Here is a 15,236-nt window from a genome sequence, read left to right as displayed (position 1 = left end):
TGCGGTAAATCTAAAGATTTTCCAGTAAAACCTAAGATTTACCGATTATGAATAGTAAATGTCCATAAAACTTTGGGATTCGAACTTTTACCATCATTCACTTGGTAAATCTTAGGATTTACATGTTAGGTTAGGTTAGGTTGGAATGGTAAAAGTCCGAAAAAGTCGTTCCTTTATAATAAATACTTACATTTACCAAGGCATATCGGTAAATCTTAGGTTTTACTGGAAAATCTTAAGATTTACCTTAGTTCGAGCTTTTACAGTAACATATATACCTTTGTAACGAAAACGGGGCTTTTGGAGTAAAATATGATTTTTATAAACATATATTATATTTATTTCAAGTTTTACTTTCATTGTTATGCTTAACATACTTCATGAAAAAATCTTGGAATGCGGCAACATCTTCGCTCTTGTCATCTGCGAACATTTTAAATACATCTTAAACTTAAAATTAAACACCACACGTCACACTAACAACCGGTTACAATGTTATTGTCTATTGTAATTACAATGTCAATGTTACTTGGAACATTTTCATTTTACAGAACTATATTATTATTTTTTATTTTCGAATTTCGTTGAAATTAGACTGATTCAGGTTTCCTCACGATGTTTTCCTTCACCGCCGAGCACGAGATGATTATAAACACAAATTAAGCATATGAAAATTCAGAAGTGCTTGTCTGGGTTCGAACCGGCAGTCATCGGCTATAAATCTCGGTAATTAATAGCCTTAATTAGCCTTAATTTTTCTAAGCCAAGCTATATTCAAGGAAATTTACACTACCTGTCTCTGGCTGCTGAGTTTCAATCCCCTCGTCGTCGCTGGAACTGTCATTACCGGGGTGCTTCAAATACATATCACTTATCTCCCGACCGGCCGGCACTTCCTCTATAAGTTTATTTTTATCAATGATTGTGTCTGAATCATCTGAAAAAAAAGATATATTATATAAGATATGAGAATAAAAAACACCACCAATTAACCTTTTTTTTTTCTATTTTTCAAGTAAAAATATGAAATGTAAATTTAAAATAAAGAAGTTAAAAAATTTGTGCAATAGAGTAAGAGTTACAACAAATTATACAGGTAGCCGCAACTTCCAAAAAATATGATGTTGTGAGCTTAGGCTGGCTTGGTCTTTTATTTAAAAATCCCTATCCAAGTTAAGACATACCTTTATCACTTTTCTTTAATTTATCTTCATTATTTTTCTGTTCTAATTTTTCTGCACGCATTTTCAACCAATCAGCTTTGTACTCTCTAAAAATTACAAAACATTATTTAAAAACTTACAGTTCACAAACAGTCTATCATAAAAGATGAATATTATATTATAGACAAAATTCAGATATAGTTAAAGGGCAAGGCCACAACAGTAATGTGTTTTCAGTCTAGTATAGAATAGAGCCATCCCATCTCAACCAATAGGTGATGTATGAGTAAAGTAATACAGAATCATTTCCAAGGATGATTATGAATATGTCAATCAATGTGAATGTGAAGTCATTAAAAAGTAGTAAATTTATCTATGCCTAAATCTCATTGTCTTTGACAAGAATATTTTTTCAAGTTAACAAATTAGTTTGTGTTTTCATAGCACTTAGATAAAATAAAATGTTTGCTTTAGACATCAAATATTCCCTTGATCACTGTCTATCATAATATATAAATTGTAAAACAAATAAACATTCAGTCTAATATTACTAGGTATCTACTATCTACTATGACTCTTATATAATACAGAATTAATTAAAAATTACACTTACTTCTCATATTCTTCTGCTGCATCATCAACTAATTTGAAAAATTCATCTATACCCTGCAAAAAAGCAAATTATAGAAATCGTTGAGATATTCAATTTTATTTTACACAATCTCTATTTTCGAATCTAAGAGAAAATGTTGTCCATCCTACCAATAACTGTTCTAATAGGAAATATTCAATTACAGTTGTGTTTCTTCTTTCTAATGTCAAATTCATCATAACAGAAACAGAAAAAACCACTAAGAACACGAAAAATAAGACTGTTTATTATTAATCATTGCAAGACATGTTGATTTTGAGTAGATTGATGAATAAACACAAATTAAAACAAATTATTGGGAGTAATTATTCGATTTTAAATTAAATACTTAATGGGCTTACATCTCCTGTATGTGCACTAACTCCACAGCAACGTAGATCTGTATAGAAAGCATCAAGTGCTAATGCCATGGACCTCGTTAGGTTGCCAATGTATGTGCCGCCTTCTCCATCGCCATCAGCGTCTAATGCATCTTGAAATGCTTCGAAATCTCTCATCCATTCTACTGCATAGTTATTGTCTACTACATCAGTCTGTTAGAATTTTAATTAATAAATTATTAACTTATTTTTCCATTGATTAAACTTATGTACAACTTTTACAGGTTTTATTACTGTTTCAAAAATATTTAGATTTCTTTTGAGTCAGTTTGTTAGGCTTTAAATATTTTACTGCATTTATTGTCAAACATTTAGACTGTGTAGTGAATGACATGAATGAATTTTGTGAAGACCTGATCTTACAGGTCTATTTTAAATAAGTGAAAAATAAATTACATTTTAATCCCTAATAACCTTTAACCTTTACATACCTTATTCATGACAACGATAAAAGGTAATCTTGTCTTATATAATATAGAGCAGGCATACAACATATTAGACATAAATGTAACAGGAGACACGCTCCGAACAGTATCCATGACATACACAACAACTGTAGGACAGGATGATGCTAATGTCTCCGTCACTATTGTACCAGAGGCTGACCATGTGAATACTTCTATTTGACCTGACAAAGAAATTACCAACTTAATTACCCAAGATTATATAATATAAATTAATATGATAATATTATTTTTATTTCTGTTTTCAAATTATTTACGCTTTTTCCAAAATTACTTATCACAGTGTATATCAGTGTTTTTTATCTTCTTTTTTTTATATAGGCGAAACAAAAAAAAACAATGGAAAGATTGAGTCACTGAAGAAAAACCATCTAAATTACTGTTCTGTTACATTCAGTATAGGTATTTCAAAAGCTACTCCAATTATTTTACATACCTGGTGTATCAATTATACAGTATTTGTGTTTCTTTCCAGCTTTCTCAATCAAATCAACAACTTGTCCAAATTTTGTTGAAAACAAATTAAGTGCAGTCACAATACCACCATTTGGTCCTAGACCATACTGTTTCATTACCTCTTTATAATTGACTGTGTCCCTTATATCTGGGAAATAACATGAATTTTATTAAATACACCTTTTTTATATATAATGGATACATGGATACAACATGGGATATGTTTTTTGATCAATATTTTAGAAATAAGACTTATATTTAAAAATCGAGTATGATTTTAAAAATTGTCAATTATAGTTACCTATGTTAGCAGGGTATGGAACTTCTCGACAAGCTGGATCTAAATTGACTAAATATGGTCTTGAACCATTTACAATTTTTCCGGCTAGTCGTTTAGTAAAAGATGTTTTCCCTGCTCCTGCCATACCTAAATTGTAGATTTATATTGATTATCGACAATCAAATTTAATAAAATATATTTTATTTTTTATAAAATGCATAGTTCTAACCTAATATTATGAGACATACTGGCTTCGGAACTTCTTCCATATTTTAATATAATTTAACCGTACCAGACGCACTTCGTTATACACTTCTTATATATTTCTTTTCTTAAAATTTCTTTAAATGACTATATGAAATCAACTTTCTAAGTATAATGAATTACGCTTTATGTTTACGAATTAAGATGAAAACATTAATATTTGACCATTTGCATGAAAGTGACATTGACATCTTAATTCTTAACGAAGCTGCCAATCCTTAAAACTAAAATACTTCGTAACACTTACAATAAATATTTTTAACAATAATTCGCGAAACAATGTTTTTTAAATATTTTTTTTTCCAATTACATATGTATTTTTTTGTCTCAGAAAAGGGGACAATGTTTACTGAAAATACATACACTACACCTTTTAAAGGTGTCTGTAGTGTTCCCAACTCTACCAAGTTTTCGATAGATTTACCAACTTTTAGTGACATGACCAAATCTACTACCGCCTACCATGTAAAAAATCTACCAAATTTTTAACCTTCTACCAAAGCAATCAAATACAGTTCTCAGAGTTCTCTGGGCCACTACCGTTATCTATAATAGTAGATATAAATTATATGAGCTGTATGAATTTAACAAACTATAACCGTAATTGTAATTTTCTTAATTTTGTTCAAAAATATACTAAGTTTACAAACAGCTCGCTTGTTATATATTAAAATAAGGCACGTAAAATGATATTTGATTATTGACCTGGCAAGTGTCCCTTACAATAAAAGAGAATATTGTAAGTGAAGACAAAAAATTCGAATTACCGCCGCATCAGCCGTTGGCAGGACACAACTGCTGTCGACGAGCTATATATTTATTTAGCTATAATTATTGCGATGCGGGTTACTGTTAAATCCAGTTTAGACGTGTATTCGTGTGGCATCGATCACAACTCACATATTTAGCTCTGCCGGCTTTACCGCATACATGTCTTTAAGCCAATAAAAATAAACCGATTATTAACCCATTTAAAAATAAAATTTGAAAATATGTACCATTTTAAATATGTCAATGTCACATTATAACCCATCCCAATTGATAGTAACTGGCGATTTGTAATATTTCAATTTTGAAATTCTTGTGTTTTTAATTTACCTACAATTTAAATCACGCGAGAATATCTATTAAAATTATAAATAAAAATGTATACAAAGCAATAAAATCTATCAATAGTTACTGGATAATTCTTTATATCAAGTCATTCAGCACTTTTCTCTTCACTATTAAAAATGGAATGAACTATACATTTGTATAAAATCGGATCCGTCCTATATACTAATATTACAAATGCGAAAGTAACAGCGTGTTTGTCTGTCTGTTGCTCTCTCACGACAAAACCACTGAACTGAATTTGATGAAATTAAGTATGAAGCAATCTTAAATTAAAATAAAGGGCATATACGGCGTTTTACTTCTAATATCTAACGACCAACCCCTAAAACACAAGCGAAGCCGCGGGCGACTATTGGTATTTTATATTAATTAAATTAAATTGAAAGTTAAAGCCGTCCTCGTAGCATATTTATATATAATATTTTTGTGGTAATATTAGACAGAAAAAGAATCTAAGTTGAAAACATAATGAAGGTCAATTGTTAGTAAATTTTTAGGCAATAAGATTATACCAAGTAATACAAATAAAACAAAAATTTTTAGGCACTTTATTTCTTAATCAGTTTCGTAATATTTACAAAGGTGTTACAAAGGATAGATTCAACTATCTTTTTCAAGATTTAAAAACATTATAGGGTACATGTGGCCCAACTTTGATATTCTTTTCTGAATAATCATTCTCAAAGTATCTGTGTACGTTGGTGGTGGCTTGCAAGTAGACGGATCGCGCCAATGAAGACCTGCAAATAATGCGTAATAAGATATATTATTTAGAAACCAAACACAACTTAACATAAACTAAAGATTTTAAATTAACATGGTTATTTTTATTACTAATAATATTTAAAACGGGATATTTACCATGTTTTTTTGGAGCTCGATATTTCGACATTATCTACGAATGTCTTGTTTACGAGAACTCCAACAAATAAAAATAAAAAACATGGTAAATATCCCGTTTTAAATACTGTTAGTAATAAACTAAAGATTTTTTTTTTAATTATGTATTCGCACAGATCAGTAGACCACCTTATAAGATAGTAAGTGATTTTATTCATTCTTTACATCTCCAATTCGCCACTTACATTGGGAACTAAGTTATTATGTCCCTTGAGCCTGTAGTTTGTATTTACACTAGTACACTCAACCTTCAAACCGGAACACAACGATACAAAGTGTTGCTGTTTGGCGATAGTATATATGATGTGGGTGGTATCTACCCAGACGGGCTGCACAAAGCCCTACCACCAAGCCAAACCTACTATTCATATATCATCTATTTCTTATCATTTTATTTTGCACAATATTAAACATCATTACAATATTTAAATACCTGTAGAATCGCAGCTAAACAGCGCAGGTGAAGGCACGTGATCTCGCGTGTAATTCCAAATACAATCTCTTAGAACTTGAACAATCTGCAAAGGAAATATTTCATTTTAGGAATTAATACAATCACATTGTGTTCAACATTGCTTATGCAACGTTTAAGTAAGCAAAATTTATCAGTAAGCATATTTTTTTCACTTAAAACACTGGTACAATATAAATGGTACAAAGTAAATCTAAATAGTTTTTGTATCAAATAGATAGGCAGACTGCCAAATAGGTTATGGTCACCATTTCCCCTTCTCATGGGTATTTTAAGAACTATTAATCATTGTTCATATCACCAGTTCAGTTATGTCTCTTGAGCATGTAGTTACACTGGCTCACTCACCGTTCAAAAAGAACACAAAAATACTAATTTTTGTTTGGCGGTAGATTATATGATATGAGGGTCAGATGTCAGAGGGTCAGAGGGTCTACGCAGATGGTTTTTCAAAAAAGTAAAATTATTTTATTTACCTCACTAGGAGTAAGTTCTGGAGCCAATTCCAAAATATGACTCAAAGGATGCGGCAAGAGCTGTCCCAACGTCATAACTGACAGTAACTCCACGAGTGCAGCTAATTCTCGAACCATTTCTGCTGATTGTGTGTGACGATCTGGATATGAAGTAATTTTTTTTAATAATTGTCATTCGTTTTTACTCATTACTTATGAGTATATTAATAAAGCAATACGGATTTGTGTGAGTGAATGAAATGTATAAAGGTAATGTGGGAAATAGTTGAATTGTGGAATTAAAAGCAATAAGGATTTTAATTTATGTTTAATTGTGCGTCATTGTGTTTTTGCGCAATCTTATTTGTTTTTTGGCTTAATATGCATTGCAAATGAGAAGGACAGCTTTTGTGAAGTTTGCATCACGCGACTTAGCCGTTCTGAAGTATCTAGACCGTGCAGCAGTAATATTACAGACACATGATTCGCTTATGCTTATCTTTCATACGTTCCATTTTAGCTTACATGTTATTACAAAATATAGTACAGTCATTACAAGTGTTCTGATCTAGTAATGTTTTTGTATTATTAACGGAGTCTGATAAAACGGATTCGGACGAAGATATCGTAATATAATATATATATTACATATAAAACATAAACGCAAAAAGTTTTAAATGAATACATTTTCCACAATGTCTATTGATCTTGTTTTATGAACGAAAAACGAACATCTTGTTTTTTCAAATATAATTAAATAATAATTAAAAATAAGTGTTCTGCGTGTGAGCGCTTCACGAGCTCGCGGGCATCGAGGGGCCAGCGGTACGTACGCGCGCGGTGCAGCAGCGAGGCGGCGGCGGCGCGCAGCAGCGCCGACGACAGGCACAGCGCGGGCCGCGCGCGCGCCGTGCGCCGCAGCGCCGCGCGCGACACGCCGCAGCGCTCCACCGCGCTGCGCATGTACAGCTCGCGCTCGATGCTCACTTGCTGTGAAACACACCACGACCCCACACGACGTTTAAAAACAAATAAGAGTGTTTGTATGGAACGAATGCTTTCGCTATGTATTATGTTTTAAATCAAAGAAATAAGTTTAAGGAATAGTGTATATAACCGTATACGGGAGGAAGACAAGAAAATGTCGTCTGGGACATAACGCTTCATCCTCACATGGCGATGTTCTCTAGTTCATTCTAAATAAAATTACTTCGTCGCAAACATTCTGTATTCCTTAAAATTCAGTCGCCCAAGAGTTCAAAATGTCATATATGCCTTATGTTTATTTTTTCACCGTTAAGCTGAGTACAAAATATTCACAACGTGCAGTAGACTAATATTAATATCTATAACGAAAGACTTGCATAAGCTATAAAGATGTCATATCACCTTTACAGCTAAACGTCCTAAATAAAAGGCGAAGAAAACTGCAACGATACGTAACATTTTTTTTTAAATCTTTCTAATTATTATCACTAATCACTACAATAAAAATCAATTTTAAATGCTATACAGAACACGTTACCTTAGTGAAATCTTCGTCTGGCCAAGGAAGTCCATTGTACATGACATCAGGTGAAACCAGTTCCACTAATAGTAAAGATATCGACGTCGAGCCCTCTACTATTCCGCTGTTTCCGTCCTGTATATCAATTTGAATCATCGATTTACAAATGTTAAAACAATAATGTAGCGAATTTCACTAGTTACTAGTTTTAGAATAGTCATGAGGTACCTATTGGTTCTTTTTATTTTTTTTATTTTAGGCACGCAAACGTGTCTCATTGCTCTATTGTTGGCACGATAAAAAATATAAACACGTTTTTTCACCGTCAATGTCGCTTATGTCACGAATGGCCGGGCCCGGCGGACTCACCATGCAGGCCATGAGCGCGCCCATGAGCAGCTCGTTGTCGAGCGCGAGCACGGGCGGCGCGCCGCGCCCCGCGTCGCTGCGCTTGCGCACGCCCTTGCCGATGATGCCGGCGTGGAACACCGACGTGTGGCTCTGCGTCAGCTGCGTTATTGGACCCTGGAAATTGTCAAACACACAATTTAAATTAAACCTAGCGAAATAAAAACGACACACATATAGACTGATGGTCTATTATTTACAATTTGTAGAAGCAACAGTCCGTTGGAGTAGTCTCTCGTGTGAAAACCAATCACAACGTCCATTCCAACCAAAACCAAATCTCTGGTGAAGAACTAAACTATTCCCACATAATATATGACAATAATCAACTAATTACAACAAATAAAGCATTTTACAAAACAACGTAACAATAGACGTATAATCGTTGCCTGCATTCGAAATTAAATCAGATAAATAGAAGAAATAACCTCACCACACAGCCTACCCATTATTTGCTCACACATAAACAGTATATTTGTATATACACTATGAACGATACATAACATAATATTTTCATATATATCATCATAGTTTAACAGACTTACATGTTTTTGATTCATATAAATGAGCAGCTCTTCGCCGTTCCAGTCTTTGGACGAAGCCACATTGTTAGTAACGTCGGAGCGACTGCCGAACACCTTGTCTTCTCGGAACATGGCCGTTTCTAATAAATCTCTCAACGCCACGGCTCGAGCCAGCTTACTGTGTAAACACAGCTTACGAAGGAGGCGACTGGCTGTTTGAACTCCCCGAATCTTAGCCATTATATCTGAAATTGTAAAAGAGATATATACATACTTAATAAAGACACAAAACTAAAGACTTGATAAAGTCTTATAAAATATTGGTAATCTTTTATATATTCTTTTAACTATTAGTGGAAAATAAAAGTCATAATATTCTTTATTCAAGTATGGTCAGAAAAGTGACGGGATGATATTAAATGTAAACCTAGCACCGGTTCTGAATGTAGATTCTACCGAGAGAAACCGGTAAGAAACTCAGTAAATCTTTGTCACTAATTAACATTAGTCGGTCCTTCAGTTAACTTCAAATATTTTTTTTTTTTTATTATTCTGAATGAAAATCAACAAACTCTAATTCCGCTCCACTAATACATAGGAAATTTCTTTGACAAACCTGTTTCATGTAAACATCTGAAGAAGTATTGGACTGTAGCTTGAATTACTTTTAAGATCACTTCCACACTTGGGGGCGCCGATTTCGTTCCCGTCAAGTCGACATTGTCCAGTACCTATAAAGTTATAAGAAATTTACTCAAATATTAGTTATTGTTAATGGGTAATGTTATGGGTATGTATTACATTTATATGTAGAGTCATGTGTGAGTTGTGTAATATTATATTATATATGTAGAATATTATTTATTCGCAATTTAAAATAATTGTACATTTATTTTACAAGCAGTCATCTGCCCAAAGTTGTCTGGAAGAGATTGCTGCGATAAGGCCGTTGCACCTGATGCAACTTTTGTTAATCAGTTTTAAGTATTGGAATACAATAAAGAATAAATAAATAGTATGAAGAAGTGACATTTTTTACGTCCGGTGATGACTGGGTTCTGTAGGGCAATAAGCTAGATCTTAGACATAGGAGCTGGTTAGTCAGTCTTTTATACATCCCAATTTAATAGTTTAAATTAATAGTTAGCGTTATTTTGTTGCGTTGCTCTGCGGGCTTGCCAGTGTGTTGCCGGCCTTCAAGGCATAACATCGCGTCGATTCAATTTCAAATGTTGTTATTTGGCTTTTGTCGTCTGTAGCCGGTAAATAGTAGAAAAAATGATGTTAGTGAGTGAGGTGCGGGGACAGGGTCAGTCCGGGACGGTACCTGCGCGAGCGCGTGGCAGGTGGGCATGTCGGCGAGCGCGGCGGCGGTGGCGGGCGGCCGCTCGCGCAGCAGCGCCGCGCGCGCCCGCAGCGCCGCGCCCACGCGCCCCACGCGCGCCGCCACCGCGCGCGCCGCCCACGCGCAGCGCACGCCGCCCCGCTCCCATCTGCGCGCCGGAACCGGCCGAGTGTTACATTACATGCGACTCACCCTACAGCCGCAGCGTGAGGAAAAACTACCAGTGGGCCATCGCTGTTGAGGTCTCGCTAAATGCCGCTATTTATTATTTTTTATATTCAGTCTGTTCCGTATTTGTTTATTGGCTGAGTACCAGTACCAGGAATCAGTGCACTTGTGTTAAAATCACAACTAAATAACACAAAGAGATTGTCTCGTAAATTTAGATTCTTTCACCCTTGAATGCCAAGCGAGCGTATGACAGCTTGGGCTCGCTTGACGATTGACCGGTATAGACGCGTCCGTTTTCCCACTGTTAGTTTTTCTTAACGCTGTGATATAGCCTTGTATAGCTTCTGGTATAGTCAAATATACGGCTTCATTATTTAAACTTAGACATATTAATCATTGAAAAGCACCAATGAGAAGCGAATATAAATTGTATAAAGAATTGAGTAATGGCTCACTGAAGCAATTATATTTGTATCCGTCTATTGGTACACCATGTCTCAACTTAGCTCATATAAAAGAACTTATCAACCTGTATTCATTCAATTTATATAAATTCATATGTCCAAATACAATCATACTAACCTCAACAACTTGACGATATTCAGACAAAAATGATGCAAGTAAGTCTTCTCGTCCTTCGTCCCCGTGCCCTCCACGAAGCACTTCTTGATCTGCGTGTCGGCCATCATGGCGTCCCGCAGCGCGTACTCGACGCCCGTGTTGATGAGGTTCTGGTAGCGCTCCACGTCGGCGGGCACGTCGGGCCCGTCGGCCGGCGAGTGCATGGCCAGCGCGCCCGACACCACGCGCACGAGCAGCGCCAGCGTCGTGTCGCTGCGCGCGCACTGCAGCAGGTAGCTGATCGTGCTCACGAACTCCGACGGCAGATTGTAACCTGACCGATTTTGATAACGATTCCTTATTCATACAAAACTTACATCGAATCTAATATAATATAAAACTCAAGATTCATAAAAAAAAAAAACATTTGTATCTCCCATGAAATTCTAAAAAATGTGGTACCACCGAACCGCACTAGAGCAGTGATACAATTAACTCCAAATCATCTCAATATGAGAAGAGACGGCCTTTTCCAAGTAGTGAGGTATAGCTATGAACTGTTGCTTAATTAAAATTTAATATTAAAATCACTTGACTTTCATTTAAAAAAGTTCAAAATAAATTCTAACTTGTTTAAACATTATACAGTTATGCTCACTTACAGACTAAAATAAGTATCCTTGCGATAGAATACTGCTCCAACTGGTTACCGGTCAATAGTTTCTCTCTAACAATATTTATCTCTTCTGCAGCACTCATTACCAGCGGTAGATTCGAATCCGGGAACAAGCTCTCGTACTCAACCTTTTGTAGGAGATATTCTAAAATGAAAATTTTCAATGATATAATTAATTATGGTTTATAAACTACTTTATCATTCTTTAAAATCTATACATCAGTGGTACTGAGATAATGTCTTTGCTAACATTATTTTCAAATGGTTTATTTAATTTCAAGCTTGCTTTTGCACTTCCAAGCTTCGTGGGTCAATGAGATTTCCCAACCATTCTATTCGTCCGTACTCTGCTATAGCATCATACGAGACTAAAGTCATTTTATATAAAGATCATGTTTAAAAGGTATAATATATTTTATTAAATTAATCTCAACAATCCATGTGAATACATACCCAACAATTGCCTGCAGAATACATTCCTCTGCGCATGTTTGAGTAGTAACAGGAAACAGTGCACATCTGATCGGAGTAGTAACGCTACGAGCGATGCCGGACCGACGCCCTCCCACGCGCCGCTGTGCCTGTGCGTAGCGCACACTACACACAGTCTATCCATAACCTCATCCGTCACTGAAAATATATTTATAATAAAACTTTCATGTGCTGAAAGATAAAAATCATAGATTCTCAAACTTTTATCTCCAAAATCCTAAAAAAAAATACTTCTCTGTAAACTGTCTCACCAATAACTTCTAATAATCTCTAACTTATTCTGTTATCATTACTTTGATAATATTATATTTTATTACACTATTAAGAATACTTTGTTTTGTAAAAGTTGTTAGTTGTTATGCACAAGTTTGTGGATATGGAAGTTGAAAAACTACATCCTATATATCCTCTATGATCTATAACTATGATACATTCAAAGGTACAACAATAATTGAAATTAAGTTTTTTATATTATTATTAAATTAGGTAACTAATTTGATCAAAGCTGACTTTTATGAACTGTCAGTTTTAAAGACTAGTAACTAGATGAATATAAAACTTACAAGTTAGTGCGATATCTTGAGTTAGTGCTTTCAAAACTATATCTGATTTGGAAGCAAGATTTAAAAGGTAGGGAATGACATCTCTTTTCTTTTCTGCTTTACTATCCTCTTTGATAGCTTCCTGCAATTAAAAAACATACAACCTGGTAGTGAAAAACGTACATTATAAATTTGTATCAGTGTTCCACAAGTTTCTATATAAAACAGAAATGATACAATAACAACACAAATTCTTGAATTATATTTATGTTATGATATGATAATTTACAATTTTAAATATAAGCTTAAGCCTATAAAAATTATAATTCTGCTGCATATTGCAAGTTTCTTCCTCAAAAAAATATTAAATATTTAAACTTGAAAAAAAATAATAATTGGTGTGCACTGTTAAATGTATTAATGTCCTACTCACTTGAAACAAATCAACAAGCGCAGCACGAACATGGTACAGTGCAGGTGGGTGGTTAGCGAGGTGAGCCAGCACTGCTCGTGCTGCATCGGCACCAAGAGCAAGTGCTCGTGGTGCCACTAGGGCGGGCTCAGCACGACCAACCCATCCTACCGCCCACGAGCAGGCTCGACAATCTGACGAAAATATAATGATCACAGATAACACTACCATACACAAGCATTTAAGTTACACATAAATTAATTTAATACATATCCATTAATTAAACTTTTATTAATAGCAATAAACAACTAATACTTTAATACTAAACATAATATTGAACTCAACTCTAATTTTCTTAACAATTCACTCCAGAACAAGACAAATATTGCAATCGTACAACAATAAATAGAAGAAAGAAAAGAAAAAATGGATTATATTATGTAGAATGGATAATGTAGAACCCAAACTCACCGAGCATCATATCAATACACTTAGCTCTTTCTTCAGCGTTTAGAAGTGTCAGATTTTGAGTAGTAATATCTAACAAAACTCTCACAGGTTCTGTATTTTGTAATGTAGCATCTAAAACAATAAAATATAATACAATTCAGACCTTTTGAAAAATACACACACTTATAAGACTGAGTAAGATTTTATCTGAGAAATCAACGTCATCAAAGCAAATCATAACATACGTAAGCCATAAAGGTTTTTTCAGTAATAAATAAGCTTGAAGTTACAAAGTGTACAGATTGTACATTACAAAACTTTAGTTTAATGTTAAGTTATTATGTATGGGTTCCATCTTGTAAATTAAAACAAATATCTCTAAAATATTAAATAATATAATTTTGATGCAGTTGACTATACAAATGATTATATTAAATACTATACCCGCAAAAGGAGAGGATAAGGTACATTACTTTACTTTTGTATTGAGCATATTTGTTCAAAATAGTCACCAAATAAAATAGGATCTAAAAAAATTGATACCTCTTTTCTTTCTATACTTACTTGGTAAATTTGACTTTTCAGTAGCAATATCCATTATCAAGGTGATGCACCATGGTGCAATAAAAGGTGCCCAGGACTCACCCATGCTGCATAGCTCTGGCCCAATCATGCTAACACTCTCAAGTGAACCATTTGCCGAGGAATCAGACTACAAATTATTGATACATTATTTTAATATAATTATATCATTATTATTTATGTAAAAGCTGTGCACTAGTTTAAGTTGCCAATTTGATGTAATATAATTGATTAATTGCTATAAGTAGTTCAAATTTTAATTGGTTGTAGTGTTAGAACCAATAAGTCTTGTACATAGTACATTAGACTACCAAAAATACTCTTTAATTTTGAAAATGTGAATTAGTGAAATAGGGATTCACATTTTAGTAATTAAAATCGAATTTTTTATAGATATATTATGAAAATTTTAATTTATGAAAAAATATTATATATTCAAAAGAAAAATAAACACCTCATAATCAGTTTGATTGATTGATACATTAACGGCATCATGGAATACCATGGCAAAGTATTCCAAAACTGCATCTCTGGCAGCTGGGAAGTTTCTTAACAAAGATATTCCGATTTTAGTTAATTCAGGTGCATTTTGGAAATTCCTCCTCGATACCCCATAAATAAAATTATTCAAGTCCGCAGATAGAGCGGTCTGTTTATTTTGGGTGTTCATTTTAAGTTCATTACATTAGAAAACTTGATTTTAAATGACTGATTCATATATATTATACTATTGATATTATTTGTTAAAACTAAAGTTCCACACGCCGACGTAATAACAAGACAAAATGCAAATTATCAATTAGTTTGCTTTGCTATTTATTGACTTGTCAGTGTCAGAGTACTACATTCGTAAAGTACGTTCTGAAACTGTACTCCAGAGCATAACCTTTAATTATATTTCCATAAAATGAGAATAATTATTAAAGTAACATCATTAAATTTAAATTAATATTAAACTTTCAAG

The 15,236-nt window shown here is 33.9% G+C and overlaps 2 protein-coding genes across 2 annotated transcripts; both read right to left on the bottom strand.

Moving 5' to 3' along the window:
• Positions 1-295: 295 nt before the first annotated feature.
• Positions 296-3,836, bottom strand: LOC125064132 (GPN-loop GTPase 1). The gene is made up of 9 exons (XM_047670946.1): positions 3,625-3,836; positions 3,417-3,542; positions 3,096-3,263; positions 2,627-2,823; positions 2,157-2,348; positions 1,777-1,829; positions 1,185-1,270; positions 794-937; positions 296-423 (listed from the first exon to the last, which is right to left on the bottom strand). Exons 1-9 carry the CDS (start codon positions 3,662-3,664, stop codon positions 344-346), a joined length of 1,086 nt encoding a protein of 361 aa, XP_047526902.1. The 5' UTR covers positions 3,665-3,836; the 3' UTR covers positions 296-343.
• Positions 3,837-5,307: 1,471 nt separating this feature from the next.
• On the bottom strand, positions 5,308-15,065 carry LOC125063979 (integrator complex subunit 5). The gene is made up of 17 exons (XM_047670737.1): positions 14,727-15,065; positions 14,255-14,402; positions 13,712-13,822; positions 13,262-13,434; positions 12,850-12,970; positions 12,248-12,424; positions 11,781-11,939; positions 11,140-11,452; positions 10,369-10,534; positions 9,658-9,772; positions 9,063-9,286; positions 8,479-8,634; positions 8,128-8,244; positions 7,436-7,592; positions 6,624-6,763; positions 6,109-6,193; positions 5,308-5,515 (listed from the first exon to the last, which is right to left on the bottom strand). The coding sequence occupies exons 1-17, from the start codon at positions 14,940-14,942 to the stop codon at positions 5,376-5,378; spliced, it is 2,718 nt and encodes a 905-aa protein (XP_047526693.1). The 5' UTR covers positions 14,943-15,065; the 3' UTR covers positions 5,308-5,375.
• Between the last annotated feature and the right edge of the window lie 171 nt (positions 15,066-15,236).

This window comes from Vanessa atalanta, chromosome 5 (genome assembly GCF_905147765.1).
Source record: "Vanessa atalanta chromosome 5, ilVanAtal1.2, whole genome shotgun sequence".
Lineage (NCBI taxonomy): Eukaryota > Metazoa > Arthropoda > Insecta > Lepidoptera > Nymphalidae > Vanessa > Vanessa atalanta.
This window is presented reverse-complemented; position numbering and strand designations above follow the sequence as displayed.

Bases quoted from the DNA above. Each gene is read 5' to 3' on its own strand.
- LOC125064132 (XM_047670946.1), bottom strand. From the start codon at position 3,664: ATGGAAGAAGTTCCGAAGCCAGTATGTCTCATAATATTAG. The intron at 3,264-3,416 runs GTAACTATAATT...GTTATTTCCCAG, and splicing joins TCCATACCCTGCTAACATAG to ATATAAGGGACACAGTCAAT. The intron at 938-1,184 runs GTATGTCTTAAC...CTTTTTTTTCAG, and splicing joins ATTAAAGAAAAGTGATAAAG to ATGATTCAGACACAATCATT.
- LOC125063979 (XM_047670737.1), bottom strand. From the start codon at position 14,942: ATGAACACCCAAAATAAACAGACCGCTCTATCTGCGGACTTGAATAAT. The intron at 6,764-7,435 runs GTACGTACCGCT...CTTCATATCCAG, and splicing joins CTCGCTGCTGCACCGCGCGC to ATCGTCACACACAATCAGCA. The intron at 5,516-6,108 runs GTATTTAAATAT...CATTATTTGCAG, and splicing joins GTTTAGCTGCGATTCTACAG to GTCTTCATTGGCGCGATCCG.